Source organism: Rhodofomes roseus (genome assembly GCF_022264815.1).
Source record: "Rhodofomes roseus strain CIRM-BRFM 1785 chromosome Unknown C8Q71scaffold_5, whole genome shotgun sequence".
Taxonomy (NCBI): Eukaryota; Fungi; Basidiomycota; class Agaricomycetes; order Polyporales; family Fomitopsidaceae; genus Rhodofomes; species Rhodofomes roseus.
In genome coordinates this window covers 1,064,603-1,077,665 of record NW_025952961.1, presented here as the reverse complement: position 1 = coordinate 1,077,665, position 13,063 = coordinate 1,064,603, and the positions used below count along the sequence as shown (strand labels likewise).

At 55.1% G+C, this 13,063-nt stretch overlaps 6 protein-coding genes across 6 annotated transcripts; 2 read left to right on the top strand and 4 right to left on the bottom strand.

Moving 5' to 3' along the window:
* Positions 1-99: 99 nt before the first annotated feature.
* C8Q71DRAFT_855358 (uncharacterized protein) lies at positions 100-927 on the top strand (the record flags this gene model as incomplete). Its single annotated transcript, XM_047927167.1, has 2 exons — positions 100-838; positions 896-927. 2 exons carry the CDS (start codon positions 100-102, stop codon positions 925-927), a joined length of 771 nt encoding a protein of 256 aa, XP_047781714.1.
* A 41-nt stretch (positions 928-968) lies between these two features.
* C8Q71DRAFT_795253 (uncharacterized protein) lies at positions 969-1,985 on the bottom strand (the record flags this gene model as incomplete). The annotated part of the gene is made up of 3 exons (XM_047925598.1): positions 969-1,632; positions 1,686-1,729; positions 1,983-1,985. 3 exons carry the CDS (start codon positions 1,983-1,985, stop codon positions 969-971), a joined length of 711 nt encoding a protein of 236 aa, XP_047781713.1.
* A 2,142-nt stretch (positions 1,986-4,127) lies between these two features.
* C8Q71DRAFT_475628 (alpha/beta-hydrolase) lies at positions 4,128-6,642 on the top strand. Its single transcript, XM_047918786.1, has 3 exons — positions 4,128-4,593; positions 4,650-5,237; positions 5,297-6,642. The coding sequence occupies exons 1-3, from the start codon at positions 4,363-4,365 to the stop codon at positions 6,320-6,322; spliced, it is 1,845 nt and encodes a 614-aa protein (XP_047781712.1). The 5' UTR covers positions 4,128-4,362; the 3' UTR covers positions 6,323-6,642.
* Positions 6,643-8,564: 1,922 nt separating this feature from the next.
* On the bottom strand, positions 8,565-9,183 carry C8Q71DRAFT_745652 (uncharacterized protein). Its single transcript, XM_047923019.1, has 2 exons — positions 8,988-9,183; positions 8,565-8,935 (listed from the first exon to the last, which is right to left on the bottom strand). Exons 1-2 carry the CDS (start codon positions 9,081-9,083, stop codon positions 8,762-8,764), a joined length of 270 nt encoding a protein of 89 aa, XP_047781711.1. The 5' UTR covers positions 9,084-9,183; the 3' UTR covers positions 8,565-8,761.
* A 194-nt stretch (positions 9,184-9,377) lies between these two features.
* On the bottom strand, positions 9,378-10,873 carry C8Q71DRAFT_475569 (uncharacterized protein). The gene is made up of 2 exons (XM_047918785.1): positions 9,693-10,873; positions 9,378-9,638 (listed from the first exon to the last, which is right to left on the bottom strand). The coding sequence occupies exon 1, from the start codon at positions 10,764-10,766 to the stop codon at positions 9,705-9,707; it is 1,062 nt and encodes a 353-aa protein (XP_047781710.1). The 5' UTR covers positions 10,767-10,873; the 3' UTR covers positions 9,378-9,638; positions 9,693-9,704.
* Positions 10,874-11,431: 558 nt separating this feature from the next.
* C8Q71DRAFT_795251 (uncharacterized protein) lies at positions 11,432-12,612 on the bottom strand (the record flags this gene model as incomplete). Its single annotated transcript, XM_047925597.1, has 4 exons — positions 11,432-11,800; positions 11,859-12,222; positions 12,290-12,482; positions 12,531-12,612. The coding sequence occupies 4 exons, from the start codon at positions 12,610-12,612 to the stop codon at positions 11,432-11,434; spliced, it is 1,008 nt and encodes a 335-aa protein (XP_047781709.1).
* Positions 12,613-13,063: the final 451 nt, after the last annotated feature.

Genomic DNA, 13,063 nt, shown 5'->3' with positions numbered 1-13,063 from the left:
CGACTCGGTCGCGGAGCGACCACCAACGTTCGAGCCGCCAGGCAGCCCGTTCCCTCCCAGTGCGAGTAGACGAAACCTCCGTCTCTCACAGCCCCTAGCATGAATCCGCTCAGCAACAGCAATGTGGATTTGACAAGCACGCATCATTCTCAGGCAACCATCCAGTCTCTACACCCATCTCAGTCTCTGGAGAATGGGTCAACCAGCCACTCTCATGGGCTCTTGGTAACATCTTCCGACGCTCGGCTCCTACAGCAGTATCTAGACCAGCACTTCCCTGACGAAACCGACATCATCACTGCGATTCAGAGTCGCCAGGAACAACTCCAGAGCAGCGCTAGCACCAGCCGTTCGCGCAGTACCCGGAACCGCCCCCTACCGCTGAACCTTTGGTTGTTCCGATTCCGACAGCTCAAGAACATCCTCTCGCATTTTGGCATCCCAGTCAACAGTCCCGTGGGCACCTTGGAGTTGCGTGTACAAGGGCATTTGCCTCAGTCGGTGGGATCTAGAGTTCAAGGACGGTCAGCCCGTGTGAAGTATGAAGACATATATGAATGGGCGGGAGTGGAGAGAAGCACCGCAGCGAACATTCGCCCTATCTACCTGCAGCTTGAAGCCGCATATCGTGCAAACCATCCTGTCAACCGCGCCCACATCTTCGTCTCCTTACCTGAAGCCCAGCAGCACCTGATCAAGCTTGCTGGCTCTATCATTGAAGGAAAATTCTTTGTTGGGATCGAAGACGAACTGGATGCGGATGAGCAGCTTCCTTGGGTAACGATGAAACGGGAGACCTGTGTAGAGGAATTACGTGTCTTTCACAAGACCTCAGGACGTGAGTCCCTCCGACTCTATCGTGACATAACAGTGGCATATCTCATTATCTTTACAGAATTTCTAAGTGATGCTGTGAGCGGATCTTAAGGGTAGTATTTGCTCTATACGCAGATGCTGTATTCCATAGATTACTCAGGATTGATGGTGTACATCTGCTGGCATATCCTAAGAGCCTCCACCCACACTAAGCGGCAAATCCCCATATCCCGAGTCGTGCGGTTAACGCGGAGTGCAAGCTCTGCATCAAAAGCAGCCACCTCAGCGGGCGTAAAGGGGCAGTTTGGTGCCTCGCATTCGACCACAGACAACTCGCTGGGCCGAGTGTACCCTGGAGAGAATGGGTTTGCCGCCTCCCACTCGTCCGGGTTGTTGGCAAGATGGTGCGCCATGAGCATGGGATCATCCAGGACATCCCAGTCGATCCCGTAGGCCTGTGGGTCATCAACAGTATCAGGGAGTGCTTCGCGTCGCTGGACACGGAGTTCCTGGTGATTGCTGATACCCCGTGGCCCATTCTCAATCATTCCAAAGATGAAGCGGTCGCGAGGGCTGCGGGAGCGGTCTGCAACGTGCCGCTCATGGAGGGAATGATTGTTCCAGGATGCGGCCCAGTCCTGGACATCCACGTTGATGTTTGCCAAAAAGAGATGGTGAACAAGCCAGATGTGTGCAGGGCGCGAACAATGGAGACCGGCGTTGTGTTCGAGCTGAAGGAAAAAGTTCTTCCACTTCTGGCCTACCCCACGGGTGAAGTCGTACCATAGGCGCTCAACACGAGTGTTATGGACGCTCCTAAAGTCATCGTCTCAGTACAATGACAATGACAATGAGATCATTGCACTTGCCTGCCCCATATGTATGATCCCCGTCCATGACCTCGATGCTCATCCTGCCACCGAGCAACTAGCACATTCTCACCACCGTGATCGCCCCGGACACGGCTCGGATCGCCACAATCTGCGCGTGCACGGTGGAAGAGGAGCAAGACTGTCTCGGCACGGTTATTGTTATGCACGCGGATGCCGACAATGTACCGGGACCAGCCGTCAATAAAGCAATGAACAACGAATTTCCACCGAATAAGACCTGTAAAGAAGGCTGCTATGAGTATCACAACGAGTTAGATGCCGCATGTCACGCACCATGCTGACCATCATGGTGCCACAGTGCATTTGGGCCAGCAACCTTGTATACTCGGCGGTGAATACGCCGATCAGCGAAGATATTGCCCGTTACACCATGCACACGAATATAGGCCGCAAGGAGCCGGGTGCGCGGAACGCGGTGGCCCTGAGCACGCAGACAGCCAGCCAGCATGCGACGCCCAAAGTTGGGAAAGACCGAAAGGATGGAGCTTACTATGACGTCGAGCTCGGTATCAGTGAGTGTAGAGACCGGCGAGGTTGTAGACGTATGAGTGCGTGTGACATTCCCAGCATCATCCGTGGCCTGCTGAATGACAGGTGCACCAGGCTCGACAAGGTTGTGCTCCAGGGCTCGTCGGCGAACAGTGCGGCTTGAGCAGTTGAAGACTGGTGCCAAGCCAGTCGGTCCTCGCATCTGTAAGCTAGTCTCCAGGAACGTAGGGTTGATTTCGACACGTGGACGTCCTCGGCGTCCAGTTCTTACACGTTGGGCAACAACCATGGGTGGTCCTGCTGGCGGATCCGATGAGCGGTGGACTGCGTCGTCAAGGACATCGACCATATTGGAGACACCAAGGCGGAGGTCATTGAACTCTGCGGGGCGAAAGAGTGCGCAGTGCTGTGCAGAGGGAAGTTGTAGTGTTAGCTGAATCAACGACTTAAACAAGATAGGAAGCGTACGGGCTCTGCCTCAGCAAGAAATCGCAAAACCTCCTCCCTCTGTAGCATCAACCTGTCTGCATCGCCGACTTGGGTCTGAGCGGCCGTCGTTACCCGATCACAGAGCACAAAATATGCTGATCGGATATTGTCGACAAGGGTGGTAGACCGGGCAACATCCTCGGCAGTGCTGTCGATGTTATCAACAAGGCTGGTGAGACTTGTGCGGAGGGTTGCGAGCTCGTCTGGCGGTATGAGCGCATGACTCTGCGCATGTTCAGGCCAAAAAAACTAATATGAGGAGCGGATCATACCTCTTCTGCTTGTGCATATAAGCGCAGAGCGGATTCCCGGTAAGCAGGCAGCATTTCGGTGTAGTCTGCCGTGCTGTGGAGTAAGATCCAGGCAGTGCGGTCACAGAGAGCTCGATGTCGGAATCGTATTGCATGTAGTGTGGCGAGATGCATGACAATCGCACCATCGAGTCCATGGAGCATGGTAACGAAACTGTGTTGAAGGTTCCGAAACTCATCCTCCGGAATAGACATGTGCTCCTGCCAGGCCAGTATTAGTCAAAGACAATAGTACCAGAGGTAAAAGGACGAAAGGCGGACCTGATCCGCATAAGTCTGAAGGCGGAGAACATCTTCCTGCCGCTGAGCGAGGATATCAACATCAGTGGCGTCAGAATCAAGCGCAGAGCGGACATCTGCTGCGAGAATTTGGAAAGCTGTACGTATGTTGAGGAGGACAGCAGCCATGAATGAAGCGGGTGATACGAGCACGAAGAACGAGCCTAACCGGCCACCTGAGCAACACCAAATGGCTCGGACTTGCTGACTCAGTGAATTCGCAGACAATAGGTGACTTTTATTCTGCAGCTCGCCGTGGCGTACAACACAGAAACTACGCTGCGAACTGAAGCGGGCGGTACAAGATCTGACGTGAAGTTAGATGGAGTGACAGGTAATGACAGGACGGAAAGTGACGGGAGCGGACGCGAAGGGACGGGAGAGGACGCGAAGGGATGGGAATTAACAGGAACCGACGGGAACTGGCAGGAACCGTCAGGAATGCACCATTTCGTATGGGATACATGTGCATAGCAACTCACTCAGTCTAGACATAACCCATTTAAGTCCAGGCCCATGGGTAATGCTGTCATGGAACATGAACGGACAGGAGAGGCGTCGAAGTGAAGGGACAGGGCGGGACATGAAGGGACAGGCTGCAACAGGACATGAACGGACAGGAAATGACGGGATTTGGCAAGATATGACCGATTTCCTTTGGATCCCGTTAGATCCGATCGGATCCCGGGACCTCCGAACGGAACACGACAGCTATGACAGTATTGGAACAGCTCTGACGGTATACTATGCGCCGAAGTAAGAATCCTTGTATTCTGATGGGATTCCGCTACATACGGTGGACTCACGTGGTCGCGGCTCCCTAAGGGCTATATAGGCTTGCAGCGAAGAGGTTTTTGTCCTGTGCGGACCTTGATACTCGTCAGCCTCTGACGAGGCGTGAGCACCAGCGTCTGTTGCGCAATGTGCCCTATCATAGTGATAGTATCATGGGAATGCTGGCTGCGGCGCACACGGCGGTCCTATCATTGGTATATATTGCCGACCGTCGAGCGTTCCCCCTCAGTTCGCCCTTCTCATCGCACTACTTGATGGACTATTGATTATTGGCGATTACTCACGATATCATGGGTTTGGACCAACTCGAGACAAAACTTGGTGATCTCCCACTCCCCAGTGGCCATGGCTATCAGCCTGGCCCAAACCAACAACGGCGATCTTGGCGACATGCGGCCGTACTTCAGTCGATCATCGTATTGGCGATCGTCTACGGCATCCATATCGCTCTTTCGGAGCGTTTGCCTGCTTCTCTGCAGCTCTACGAGTCCCCAACCGTAGCAGACTTCGACTGGCACTCGGTACGTGTACCTTGCACGAACGCGCGCCAGTGCAGACGCTGACTTTCATTCGCCAGCTCACACCATCCGAGAGTATCAACTGGACGCCTTGCTTCGATGAATACCAATGCGCGCGTCTTCTCCTGCCCCTCGACTATCTATCACCCGCTGGGTATGGCCCCAATGTGACCATTACGTTGCAAATGCTGCCTGCAACAGACCCTGCGAACTTGAGGGGCACGATTCTGATCAACCCTGGTGGCCCCGGGGGGTCCGGAACTGACTTGGTCAGAAGCAAGGGCAAGGACATCATGCGTATCTCAGGCGGGTTGTATAACGTGCTTGGCTTCGACCCGCGCGGCACTGGCGCCAGCACGCCCTCTGCGCAGTGCTTCGACTCGGATTCCCAATACAAGATTTGGACGCTCCAGGCCGGTCACCAGGCATTGAACTTGAGCGATGGATCTGTTCCGATTGCCCGTGGACGCGAGATAGCACTCGGCCGCAAATGCGAGGAAGCCCTCGGCGGAGTCGGCAAAGAAGATGCGAATGGGACCGCGGAGGAATGGGGTCCGGGAAGATTCATGAGCACCCCGAGTGTCGCTACGGACATGCTGCAGATCATCGAGAAGCTCGGAGAGGAGAAATTGAAGTATTGGGGCTTCGTGAGTACTACTCTATATTGCGGCGATCTATGTCAGCCGCTGACGAGCAAGCTTGGCAGAGTTATGGCTCGGTCCTTGGTCAGTACTTCTCGGCCATGTATCCCGACAAGGTCGAGCGTGTTGTGATCGACGGCGTCTTTGACGCTCATAACTACCGTAACACGTCTTGGAACTCCAACCTGCTCGACACGGATGCAGTCTGGGCTTCGCTGTACACTTTCTGCCATCAGGCTGGCCCCTCGAAGTGTCCTCTGTACGAAGACACTGTTGAGGCGATCCAAGTCAGGGTGGAAGCCATCCTCGGAGGCCTCAAGGAGCACCCGATTGCTGTTCCTTTCGCTCCTGCTGGCCCTTACGTCCTGACTTATAAGGCAGTTCATTACAACGCCTTCCGCTCTGCCTATAGCCCCACGAAGCTGTATGCACCCCTCGCGGATACGCTTTTGGCCATAGAGCAGAATAACCAGACCGCCTTGGAGGGCATGGAGGAGAAGTTCGGTGCAGGCGTGAAGTGCAAGTGCGACGACCCTCCACCATGGGAGCTGGACCACCAGGCGTTCTATGCGATCGCCTGTGGCGACGGCGAGCCAGTGACCTACTCAGATGAAGGGTACCGCGACTGGTTCGAGGACCTCGCAGCCACGTCTAGCTTCGGCTCGCCGTACTGGGGCAAGATGTATCTACGCTGCTCATCATGGCGCATCCGGCCGAAGTGGCGATACACCGGGCCGCTCGCGGCTGCGAACACGTCCCATCCTCTGCTCATCGTCTCGCCGAGGTACGACACGGTCTGCCCGCTGAGCGACGCGAAACGCGTGCATGAACGCTACTCCTCGGGACTCCTGATTCAGAACTCGTACGGCCACTGCTCGTTGGCTGCCCCGTCGCTCTGCACGGCGAAGCACGTACGTGCATATTTCGAGAACGGCACGTTGCCGGACGAGGGGACTGTATGTGAAGTGGACGAACTGCCCTTTGTCGGCACAATTCATGGAGAAGTGGATGCCATGTCGGCGGAGGACCGGGAGCTACTCGACGCGTTCAGGAGTCTGGGCGAAGCTATCCCGATGACGGGAGCGCTCTAACAGGTTGGAATAATCTGGCCACAATGTGACAGGATGTTGAGAAAGCGCTTCGTGTTTCTTGTGTTGTTGCGTTTGATCTTTGAGAAGAGCGGAGAGCATACCAAGTTAGAAGCTACGCGGGCGTCCAGGCTGAATGGGGGAGAGGTAGCTCAAGCGTATGTTCTCAAAGAGCTGTTTCGATCAATTTCAGTCCAATTGAAGACATGTTTATCACCGCGCCATTCAACGTGCCGACTGTGTTTTTCGATGTGCATAGCTGTATGATGGCGTGCACCGTCACTTAATCAGCCGATGGTAGTGTCGACTAGGGCATCGCCGACCTTGTCCGATTTTGAACCAGAGAACACAGGGATCTATGATGGACTTCGAGAGCATCCGCTGCGGAGCTCGTTTCGAACAGATGCCTTGTAGAACATAGCTACCACAGACACGAGTCTCACTGCGTAGCATGCCAGGCCCAGGCTGATCTCGCGTTAGCTCCGTCAAAGCGGCGAGCAACAGCATGAGGAGGTCACGCACGTAGGATCATGCATCGAGCATATTCTGGCCAGCGCTGACCAGCGCCAGTGATGCCGCAGAATTCAAGACGTCGGTTCACGAGTGCGTGAGCCTGACGCAAAATCGGGTTTGTATAATCGGGAGAATAAGCAGCATCCCGCAGTCAAACCACATGAATGGTGAGGGCGGGAACCATAGAACGCCATCCATCCTCGTACCCAGGGCCCGCAGCGCTTCAGGTTTCATGCTCTGGATAACGTTGCACGGGCAGTCCGGACGCTGAGACTACGAGCGTGATGCTAACCACCGTGAGTGGTGTACATACATCCCGCGAGAGGTACAAGAACGCCTATACATGATGAGATCGCACACTGATGCGAGGAGAGAGAAAAACGACACCATTCATGCATATCGTAGGTCGGGTTCGATACTGTCATTGTGTTTGCACACGTGAGCGACGTTGCGCGTAAACTGATAGAGTAGGGCCGGGAGCAGCACCTCAGCATCCCAACACACGACCACTCTTCCCGCTATATCGTCGCTCTGTTTGCCAAATTGCAATGGATCGTGGTTTATAAACGGCTTTCCTGTGGTCTTCCCTTCAGTTCCTCGTCGTGGTACATCGTCTAGCGTTCAACATGCAGGTCAAACAAGTTGCCATACTCTTTACCGCTCTCGTACTACCCTTCATCGCCGGTGCCATGGGCGCCCCCACTGGTGACGGTGAGCACCGAGCCGTTCTTTCGTCACGGTTTCACAATAACTGACGAGTGACGGTCCTAGGTGTCAACATAGCCGAAGAGCTGGCGAAGCGACAGTGTCAGATCAGTTTCAGTTACGCGTACTGCAAGGGCAGTGAGTGTACTTCTCTCCCCTTCATCCTTACATGTGCTGAATGCCGCTTGCGTAGGTGATCTCCTCGACAACGAGGAACTCGAGGATGAGTGAGGCAGCTCACAGGAACCCCTGGAGTGACCCGCATTCCCATCGTAGAGGTGTGTGATACACATACAGCGACCATCGCCAGCTCACGTTGCATGCCAGTGCAATGCAACCCTGTAGTGTGTAAGGACGTGACGTTAGGTGGTATTAAATGAGTGTTTGCGTACTTGTGACAATTCATTTGAGCGTATCCACGAGAACACGCCTAAGTCGTCCAGAGTTTGACTCGAGAGTCAAACTTCCCTGAAATCATCAGCACACTCGCAAAAGTCGGCAGTGGTCAACGATATTCCCTTGCGAATTCTACACAAAGGCGAAACTCCTCGATCATGATGACCTCGCGAGCCGAACATATACACCATTCTATAGTAGGCCTCGAGGGTGCTCAGCTGAACAACGGCGCTCCGCTGACGGGCTATAGCACTGTATCATAAATCGCGTCCATCGGAAGTTAAGCAGCCTGCACGACGGGATATCAAGCAGGGCAATGAGACCTCCATTAGCGAATCGTGATAATAAGTGCTCCGGTCGGAGCCGCACGCCCGTTGAGTGCATTTGGGAGATGAGATCGCCGTCCAATGCCACACAACGGCCAGCATTCAGCAGCTCCTGATACGGGGTCCTGCGTGCCATATTCCCCGGGAAAGCATTCCATGAGAACCGGCGGCCACTGCCCTACGAAAGCAACTCTGACTTCGTCCTACGGGACTGACACTCCCCAACACCCAGGGACGACGAGTGTGGACATGTCGGAAGCGCGGGTGACGGTTCGCAGCCACGTAAGTTCTGTGCATATCACGAAGAAGTTCGGGCGTTCTGAGCGCCGGCTCTTGACTTCGTTACACCGGTCTCCTACATGAGGTACGGAGTAAGGAGGTTTAGTAGCTGGTACGCACTGTGACCGGAAGACGTGCTAAGTGGCATCAAACGTGGAACGCACAGCGTTGTGAAGTGAGGACCTCGCTGCCGGATAGGGCACAGAAGATCAGACACATATGTCTATTCAGACGGTGAGGGTGCGTGGCCCGGCGGTGAAGAGGAAGGGTGGTTCGACACACTCTGGACGCGCTCGTAGATCTCCCGTTTCCGATGGGACTCCTGCAGATCCAGTTCCCTTTGACGTGTCTTCTCTCGTCTACGCTCGTCGTCGCGCAGCACTCCTTGGAACATCGTCTGTAGGGAAAGATGATTCTCGTGAACAACCAGTCCTATGTACCACACATACCTCGCGCTCGCGGATCTGAAGGAAGTGCACTCCCCAAATGACAAAGGCAGATGCACAAAGGGCGCTGACTAGCGTGATCTTGGCTGGACGCGACATAACAGCCTACGTCGTGCGTACTCAGCGCAGAGACGCCCCGACGTTCCTAGCAGCAAGTCTGTGAGTCGTGGACAGGTGTCCGTGAGCGTTACGGTGCATACAGGAAGATCCCGTGTGGCCGATGTGGCGGACAGACCCTCATGCCACGTGTCTCCACCGCCCACAGTGAGAGACCAGAACTGGAAGGCGTAGTCCTTCCGATCTGTAGCTCGGGCACAGCGCCGCGACGGCCTCGAGAAAGAAGACAGCAGACGAACGTCGAGCTCGCTGGAGGTGTGTGGCAGGCTCATTCAATAGAACGATGAAACAAGATTGTGATTGACGAGACAGACGGTTACAGATGAGCCCGTGGAGTTACAATCCGATAATGCAACAACACTAGAGAGACATTGACGTGGTGGAGGGCAGCGATGTGAGTACAATGATAACGTGAGCGAGTCCATCGTGACAACATAAGAGGATAAGTTAGAAGAAGGAAGTCATACAGCCGGGTCATAATGAGGATCGGCAATTTTGGTTAGAGAGCGCAGGCAGCAACCTCCGCGCGCGATGATCCTGAGTCGCTGGGTTAGTATGATCCTGCAGCGCTTGGAAAACAGCGAGACTCACCATGTGTCCTTTTCATAGGTCCAAATCCAGCGTCCAGTCATGGAGGCGACGCTTCATCGGACGGTCCTGGAGGGTCGCAATGCTCTCCCGTGTTTCGCCGACGCCAAAGGTAGGACGAGGAGCCGGGAACATGGTCGGGGGCCTCAGGCCAGAGAAGTCCGCATCCCTGTTGGGCGAGTACAGCTGGGATCTCTCCTGAATCTCGCGCAAGAAGTTCAACGCGAGGACCTCGCTGATGAGCAAGGGGGGCCTGACATCCTCGGTATCATCCTCGTCCGACTCGTGGACCGACTCCTGCCTGGTATGAGGGATCTCCTGCGCGCCTCGAGGACGACTCGGAGGAATACGAGCGAAGGGGTCATCAGAAGCCCCTGTAGTTTCGTACGTCGCGTCCTTCCCCTCACGGCCGTTCGACTGGGCGGCCACACGTGGCTTCTTGGGGCTCCTCGGGACCCGGACCTCCTCCTCGGATTCGGAGACCGCGATAGACATCTTGCGCGAGCGAAGGTCTAGGGGGAGGGGCTGGAACCTCTTCTGCGACGCCGCAACCTCCTCGGCGGCCAGCCGTCGCATCTCCTCGAGGGACTCGAAGCCGTGCGTCGCGTGCTCGAACGTGAATTCGTGGTCCTCCCCAGCGATTGCGACCGAACCGCTATCGCCGATCGTCGAGAGAGCGCGGTGACGCGTCTCGGGGGTGGTAGGCCATGCGCTCTCGTCGGACGACATCGAGGACCGTGGGCTCGTGAGGTCACTGATCGTCGACCGGGACTTGGTGGGGGAAGGGGGCATCTCCTTGGCGAGGGCGTCGAAGTCCCCGGACCTCAGACGCGCGAAGAAATCCTTGAAGCGGGCGAGTTCCGTCGCCTTGCTCGTAGAGTTGTAGGAGTTCATAGTCGTGAGCATTGAACAAGAGGGAGAAAGGACAAAGAAGCGCCGGAAGCGGGTGAGTGAAGGGCAGGGTCTGGGCTGGGGTCCACGGAGGGGATGCTGACGGTCAAAGCGCAGGGTATTTATGCGTTCGTCGAACTGTGGCTCCCTCGCGTCCACACACTCACGTGAGCGCGAGCCACACATCCGGAATACAAGGCCATGGCCAAAGCGGCAATGGTTGCTAGTGACCACACGATCGATAGTGCGTATCTATTGATTCCTTACCTTTCCATTGTTCTCTGTTTCAGGACAGCCCGCTTGGCCCAGCAAAGACTGTTCTTCCTTTCGATTTCTCACATTATGTTTCACTGACGGGCTATGCTATCCGTTTGCCAGCATACCCTAGTCCGCGGCAGTTATGATAACGGTATGCTTCTCATGGCCGACCTTATCCACATTCATGACCCTTCCTCAGACCCGGACAATTTGCCGGGACGTGGACGTCGTCGATGTCCCTCCCAAATTCAACTCTGCCTGCGGTGGCGTCCCGGATTTAGCTTTCGACCGCGTAGGAAGGGAACTAATGCATAGCATTGTGTCTCTTTGGGGGTCATCACGGCTCGATTTACGCTGAAATCCATGAGCTCTAGCCGTTGCGTTTCCCTTCTGACGGTAAGTCGCTGTCACTGGTACTTATGATTATCAGAAGACCCGCGCTCATCTCTATATGCCCCGTCTTATCGATCACTCGCCATTAAATTAACAGATCAGTCAACCATCAGGGTCTTCCCATTTATTGCAATGCAACACTGGACATTTTGGACTCATACCGGCGAAGCCGTATACGCCGCACGCGTTGCTGCGTCCTCCTACCAAGGTTCCCTTCGTGCATGTATCACGCCATCGGCCCTACGGATCCAGACCGTGGTGAGTCTATCGTCCGATTCGTCTCCTTCCTCCTCCCGCGCGAACCACGTGCTCCAGGAGATCGTCTGCAGAGACGGCAGGATGCTTGCGATCATAGCGCCTGCGATGAGCTCGTCCTGCCGAACCAGCAAGGCGTGGTTTTGCACGCAGAGTCCGCAGCCGTCGGGGCCAATTGGCCCGTCGCTGTACATGATGTAGGGCCCAAAGCGGTGCTGGAAGTGGGCGTCGAAAATATCCGAGCTGGAGAGCAAAATACCGAGGAAGACATGCTGTAGGCGCTGCAGAGGCTTCAGGGCTGTTCCAAAAGCTACCTGAAGCAGTTGTCAGCTCGCAGACCGCCGACTAAACCATTGAAGCGGAGAAAGCTACCGAGAGTTCCTTGATGCTGGGGTACACGTCCGGGATCGGCGAATGGATAATGCAGGTTGACGATTCCTCGAAGCAGAGCCAGCAACAACCTTCGTCGAAACGCCCGATACACGTCACGTCCAGAGTCTCCAGAGCAGGGCACTGAGCAGCGACTAGACCGAGTATATGCGTGTCGATCCGAGGTACGTTGAGCAGTCTCAGTTCCGTGAGAGTCGCCGGCAGGAGGCTGAGTAGGAGCTTGACACGCTGAGCCTGAGTGGCAAGTCCGTCGGGCAAGAAGTCGAGCTCGACGACTTGCAGGTTCAGCAATTTCAGCAGCAGAGTGGGTTGCAGCGTCAGTACGTCGGTGGTACACTTCAGCTTGCTGAATATATGCGTAATGAACGTCAAGCAATGCGCATATAGCCAGTGGTATGTCAACGGGTACTAACCGGACCCAGGAGAATATGCCTGGGATTTGACAGCAGCGAGACCAGTGCCGGCTTGATACAGGAGCGAACATCGCGAAGAAGTGTCTGAGGGCGATTTGGCGGAGCACATAGGAGGCAAGGGAAATGTTGGCGATGCGAGAGAAGTCTTTATGCTTGGCTACAGTGATTGCAATAATCTCATCGAGTACTTCGACTGGAAAATACAACTTCTGCTTGTCTTCAACGGCTTGCTCTGTGGCACCAACGGGACGTTTTACCTTGTGGGTGTATGTATGCTGCGACGCTTGAGACGGGTTTCTTCTGAGTGGGTAGACGGAAGGCATATCTTCTCAAACAGATGGAAGAATCGACCAAGACTACTGGAGCAAGCACCGAGGATGGTCGTCCGTCTCAAAGGGTCCAAGATCCCCAAGTTCTTGCTGAAGTACCGACGGTCAGTAAGTCGTGACCGCGACAGTACGCGTCTGGAAATATATCATGTGACCGTAACGTGAGAGCACAGGTTGTAGCGGTGCACCCACGTATGGGACCGTTTCGTTGCCCGTGTACTACTACGGTGTAGGGTGGACGGATCTCACTCGTGAATGAACCACATCTGAAGACCACTCATCACAGATAGAATCACGCCTGTGAGAGCGCGGCTTCCTGAGCGCGGCTGCGCCGATATGGCTCGTCCGCATCCACAGTGCGGAAGCAAATGTCGGGAATGCTGCCATGAGGGCGATACTGCGTAGTACACAGTCGTAGGGAGCCAAGAGTAGCTACTGTATAGCA